At 39.1% G+C, this 6,689-nt stretch overlaps 1 protein-coding gene across 1 annotated transcript; it reads left to right on the top strand.

The window, feature by feature from the left end:
* The first annotated feature begins 1,473 nt into the window (after window positions 1-1,473).
* LOC128249253 (histone-lysine N-methyltransferase SETMAR-like) lies at window positions 1,474-1,821 on the top strand. Its single transcript, XM_052972264.1, has one exon. The coding sequence runs from the start codon at window positions 1,474-1,476 to the stop codon at window positions 1,819-1,821; it is 348 nt and encodes a 115-aa protein (XP_052828224.1).
* The last annotated feature ends 4,868 nt before the right edge of the window (window positions 1,822-6,689 follow it).

Genomic DNA, 6,689 nt, shown 5'->3' with positions numbered 1-6,689 from the left:
GCACCAAAACACGACACCACTGCTACCACTACCACAACTGTAGCTAACCATCGCGAAAGCCACCACTGCTACAACCACCACCACCAACACCAAAATACGACACCATCGCCAACGCCAACGCCACCACCACCATCACCACAACTACTAACAATACAGCCAATATTTCCACTACGATTTGCATCACCACCGCCACTTCTACCATCATTACCATCATCATAGTCATCACTTCCATTATCACCACCACCATCATCATCATCATCATCATCATCATCACCATCACCATCATCACCATCATCATCATCATCATCATCATCATCATCATCATCACCACCACCATCATCATCATCATCATCACCACCACCACCATCATCATCATCATCATCATCATCATCATCATCATCACAGTCATCACTTCCATCATCATCATCATCCTCATCATCATCCTCATCATCATCATCATCATCATCATCATCGAAGACAAGCTTGCTCAGACATTTCTAACTCACAGCCCGCCATCCGTCCGTCCACCTCCGTCTTACATTACTTCAGGGTCTTCAGGGAAGCATCCCGTGTCTCCGGCGAGTTGTTCCACGTTCACTTCCACCTTCTACGTTCACCTCCATCACCACAACCACTACCACCGCCATCATTACTGCCACCAATACTACTATTACTACCTCCATTATAACAACAATCAAACAACACCATGTCAGCAATGGCCACCACCCCTAATACTACCTCCACCTCCATAACTACTACTACTACTACTACTACTAACACTATAATTGTCTTAACATACAACCATCAACTCTACCATCACCACAACCACCAGCGCAACTACCACCACTAATATTACCACTACCATAACTTGCAACTATCGCCTGTACCATCACTACAATAGTCTTAACTACCACCAACGCTAATGTCCAATACACACTGCTTCACAACGCATACGACACAGTTGTATTGTAATCTTTCGTTCGCCAGTATTTCGTTACCCACGCTGTATTATTGTATTATTATAATGTTTAGTTTCACAATTCCTATTTCTGCAACGTACGAGGATGGACTAAAACTGTTCATAGGCTGACTAAGAAGGAGTTATCATACAGTAATTAAACTCGGCATGCATTAAATTCAATCTTTACTGGTGCTAACTGCATTTTTTCTTTCCAGATAAAGCCACATTGGATGCAGCAATGAGGACTTGGAAATGAGGTGCTAAAGACATTTCGTGAAAATAGATAGAATTTGGCACCGTGGTGTTATCAAATATCTGCATGAAAAGGGGTTAGCGCCCAAAGATGTTCATGCCGTCATGGTTTCTACATTAGGGGATGATGCTCCAGCTTTACTAACTGTGCAATAGTGGGCAGCTGAATTCAAAAAGGTAGGGAGAAGCTTGAAGATGACTCAAGGTCCGGACGTCCTGCCACAGCCACCATCCAAGAAAACATCGACCGTGTTCCCTACATGGTGATGGACGACGGACGTTTAAATATTAACCAGACGAAGGGGAACCTGCTTCACTCGGACAATATTCCTACACACAAGTCTGTGATTGCGTTGGCTGCTGTGCGCGACTTTGGCTTTGAACTGGTGGATCACCCTCCATATTCTCCTGATTTGCCACCATCTGACTATTTTCTGTTTCCCAACATGAAAAGACACTTGACCGGGAAGCAGTATCGGACCGATGATGAAGTCATATCTGCTGTTGAGGATGTTTTTGAGGGTCAGGATGAGAACTTCTATACCACGAAATCCAAACGCTGCAACACCGATGGAAGAAGTGTATGGACCGTAGGGGAGACTATATAGTCTTTTACCTTCTTGGAGATTTTAGGTAAAATTATACTAACGTGTCCATCTGTTTTAATTTAATTAAATTCTATGTCTTTATGCAGCTGAGGATTGCTCTGCATTTAAATTGATGTAATGGTTGCATTGTTCAATTAAATGGAGTTGCGTGAAACGATCGTACTGCATTACCTCTGGATATCCTTGTTGCTTATTTTGATTTTAATCACCTTATTTTGAAATTGTATGGATTATACCGCACTAAATTCTGGTGCCTCAACTTAAGTACCATATTCAGCTGAATCTATATATATATATATGTTTATATATATATAATATGGTATGATATGATATGATTGACTAAGATAATGGGAAATACAGTTTGATGGCATAACAGCACAAGTATAATGATCATCTCTCGATTAAATTATAAATCTATTCCCGAGAAATTAATTAGCACATCTCCCCCCACTCTCTTACACACTACAATCCAGCTCTATGTTCTACACATCACTACCAAGAACCATATTCTGTTCACTCCTATACTTTATCCACCTAATACCCACCCACATGTTCTAACCACCACTACTCACCATGTATTTTACTCATCACTAACCACTAATCTGTGTGATGTGTTTATCAGTTTTATATGCGCTCTATATAGATTTTGTCTGTATTAATTATGTAACTTAATTATATTTCATACGTTAGCTGAGAAACCTACTTATTTTCTCGGGATTAATAATGTGTTCTGTTTATCTTTTCTCTGCGTTAGGTGCAGACACTGCGGCGTAGTTAAGAAGCTCGTCTTGCAACCACGTGGTTTGGGGTTTGGGGTTTGTTTCCACAGTGCGCCTATAGTACAAGTCTCTTGTACTATAGCCCAGGTCGACCAATACCTTGCAATCTGGTAGACGAGAAGTGGAAACCGTCACAGATAGACAGACAGACGGATGGATGGATGAATGGATAGATAGATAGATAGATAGATAGATAGATAGATAGATAGATAGATAGATAGATAGATAGATAGATAGATAGATAGATGTGCGTATGTGTGTGTGTTTGTGTTTGTTTCCCACCGCTTGATAATCGGTGTTGGTTTGTTTACGTACCTGTTAAAAGAAACCGATCGGTAGTGTTCGAGCATGCCGCAGACCAATATCTGAAACAAGTAAATGATAAAAGATAGAACGTATTCATCCTCTCTATACAAACATAATTCAGTTATTTGTTCTATGTTAACTAATATAATTTATCGCCTGTCTCCGTTTCATGTGCTGAGTGCATCTTCTCTGTATTAACTCTGTAATCTATTTACCTTCTCTCTATATTAAATCCATGGTTTATTTATCCCTCTCTGTGTTAACTGTCAGATATAGTTATCTTCTCTCTGTGTTAACCGTCTGATCTAGTTATCTTCTCTCTGTATTAACTGTGTAATCTATTTATATGCTGTGTTAATTGTGTAAGATATCTATGCCCTTTGTATTAACTGTGTGATCGATTTGTCTTCCTTCTGTGTTAACCGCGGAATCCATTTATCTTTCCCGTGTTAACTTCGTAGTCTAGTTATCTCTCTTTATTAACTATGTCTTATATCCTCAATGAGATCCATGAGTGATCTAAAGAATTATAAATAATGCATTAAGCTTCACAATATTTTGAAGTTATATTAATTCCGTCGAGGTCAACTTTGCCTTTCATCTTTTCGAGATCGATAAAATAAGTACCAGTTGATTACTGGGGTAGATGTAATCGACTTACCCCCTTCCCCGAAATTGCTAACCTTGTGCCCAAATTTGAAATCAATATTTTGAGATTATATTCTAGAATGTATTATACTACCTCTGCCAAGCCATGTCGAGCCAGTGCGGCAGAGTAGACTCATCAAACCAGTATGATCTGAAGCTCAAATTCTTGACTTCCACATCAGACCGTGGTTGGTGGAGATAACATGCTGAGGCTTTCGTTCTGCAATAGACTGAACATTGACAATCCGCTCCAATGTTTTACTAAATTGACAACGTAACTAACTAAACAGAGTATTGATCAAATCCAACCTTAATTTCGATTCTGTAACCATATTGACTGAGTAAATAAGTTAGTAAGCTGCTAGTTAAGTCAATCAGTTACCCATAGCAGTGGCATAAATCTGATCTTATCAATTGATCAGTCAGTCCATTGTCATAACACAGTCCCTTGATACAAGGCAATGGCATCTAACGCTAGATCGGTTCTCTATTATTCTCCATTATCAGTTGTGTGTTTAACATGCGTTAAACACCTGCTAATTCAGGGGAAGATGTTCTCTCCCCACCAATACCACTTTTCTACCGATCTACTCCCCTTCCTCACTTTTCTGTCTCCGTCATTCTTTATTTCCTCACCGCTATGTTCTTCCTGCCAGTCTATGTTAGAGCTGGGACACCTTAACCACCCAGGAGGGTTGAAATGTAGACAATGACACAGAATGTAACAACAGAAAGAGTATCCAAGAGTCATGATCGGGATGCGGCCCGACCTCCTTCGAGTGTAAAGTGTTAACGGCCGAAACACTTGCAATGGAGGAAGGCTTCTTCTCTGAAGATCTGATGCTATTCAGCTCTCCCCAGCGTTCCTTACTACTCTCCAATTTTCAATACCTTTTCCATTACATTGCTTGAATTATTTACTTTCTCAAATACAAACACACTTCCTCTCTCTAACTCCCTCTCTCGCTCCCTCTCACCTCCTTCCTTCTCTTTGTCTTTTCCTCCTCCTTCCCCCCCCTCTCTCTCTCCATTTCTTGTAGTCAGTCAGTCAGTCAGTTGTTTTCACTTATATCCAAGCTGTGGCTGTACACTATGACTTCCGGAAAGACACACCACAAAGTAATGTTTATTTGTGATAAGATGTCCCTAAGTCAATCCGATATTTAATGCTGGCCTAAAAACTATAACGTTATTCACGCAAACCTTTTCGGTAAGAATTTTACGTTTCAATATTATCAATGTAATGCATATACACAAGACTGCAGCACAGACAGTGATGAACGAGAACACAAAGAAAATATGTCATAACTGGTTATTGATATTACTGTCAAAAAGTTAAGTGATGAATATTTATTAACAAATGCAAACTGAAAACAAAACGGCTTCATGTTAGTGTCCGAATAAAACTTCTGGTCACGAACCATCTACAGTGTAAAAAGAAATCGCATGTGAACGTGTGCAGAATACAACTCAAAACCAAGCTATGGAAAGGAACACTTCAATGGCGTACAGGATGGGCTTGAAACTGGAAATTTAATACGAAGAAAGATATAAAAAACATCAATATAAAAAGATAAAAAAAAATACTGGCGGTGCCCCAGCATGGCCACAGCCTCAAGGCTGAAACACATAAGAGAATAAAAGAATAAATGTATACAGAACAGACATCATCCTTTGGCCAAAATATTTTGCAAGTGGTGTGTCGCGAGTAGTAGTCTTTTCCATTTGGCAACATTAAACACAGAACCATCAATACTGAAATGTCTGCGAGTGATTGGCTAAAGCGGAGTGTCAATAAACAAGCCATATTTTGTTTACTTATCAATCAATACTTGAAAATGAGGGAGTTAATCCAACGAACGGATGGTCTACCACAGAAAATAGAGACTACTGGGAAGTAGATTTTCTAAGCATGAATGTAATAACCAACTTAAATTATGTACCATAGAGAGGACACGAAAAAAAGAATTCGTTCATACAGATGCATGGAACATATTCTGTACAAACAAATTGTAATAGATGTGGCTAACTGGAGTAATGGTTATATTGTCTAACTAAGATTATTTTATTTAGGGGTGAAAGCGGGGTTAACATTCTGTGATACTTCTCATCTGTGTGGCGATATTTACAACGGTAACTTCCCTCGGCTGGTTGAACTTTTATCGAAATAGGATCCTGTACTTGAAACTCATATCAGGAAGGTCAAAGAAAGCCAGGAAAAGGAGAATTAATGCAAACACATTATCTGTCAGCTGAATCACAAAATGAATTTATTTCTCTTTGCTCCGATCTCGTTCTAAAACACATACACTGTGAAAGATCAAAGGCAAAACACTGTTCAATAATACTGATGTAACACCTGATTCCACACATGTCGAGCAGACAACATTTATCATAAGTTACTTTCAAAGTATAGATCGCATGCTTATGATTCAAGAGAGATTTCTGTCTTTTGAAGACTGCAGTGAGAAAGCAACTTCTAAGATTGCAAACCTGATAAAAGAAACATTAAACAAAATAGCATTCTCTCGGAAGATTACAGGAGTTGGGTGGGGTATGAAAATGGTGACAATATAGCAGCCAAGTATTTGGAAATACGCGGGATACTACCTAATGAAAAATCCTCTTGCTATTTACTTATCATTGTGGAAGCCATAGATGGAGTTTGTGTGGCACGCATTCAGAAGTGTTGTTCTACTGAAATTATCTATTTTAGAACTATTCAAACTGTCTGTAATACCTTTTCCTATTATAAGGTGGCGAGCTGGCAGAGTCGTTAGCACGCCGGACAAAATGCTTTACGGCATTTCGTCCGTCTTTATGTTCAGCGCTCAAATTCCACCAAGGTCGACTTTGCCTTTCATCCTTTCGGTGTCGATAAAATAAGTACCAGTTGAATACTGGGGTCGATGTAATCAACGTACACTCTCCTATGAAATTGTTCACCTTGGGCCAAACTTTAAAACCAATATATTTTCTTGTTGTCCAAAAAGATAGCAAATTCTTCTAATACACAAAGACTCAATCATTGCATCATAAATCAACTACCCAGCAGCCAGTCAGAATCGATTGCGTGAAATTATTTGTGTAAGAATTCAATGGCATCAAATTAGCCCGCAAAATGTTCTAGAACTT

Source organism: Octopus bimaculoides, chromosome 13 (assembly GCF_001194135.2).
Source record: "Octopus bimaculoides isolate UCB-OBI-ISO-001 chromosome 13, ASM119413v2, whole genome shotgun sequence".
Taxonomy (NCBI): Eukaryota; Metazoa; Mollusca; class Cephalopoda; order Octopoda; family Octopodidae; genus Octopus; species Octopus bimaculoides.
The sequence above is the reverse complement of the archived record's forward strand: the minus strand, read 5'-3'. Positions and strand labels throughout refer to the sequence as shown.

Excerpts from the sequence above, each read along its gene's own strand:
- LOC128249253 (XM_052972264.1), top strand. The coding sequence starts at position 1,474 with ATGGTGATGGACGACGGACGTTTAAATATTAACCAGACGAAGGGGAAC.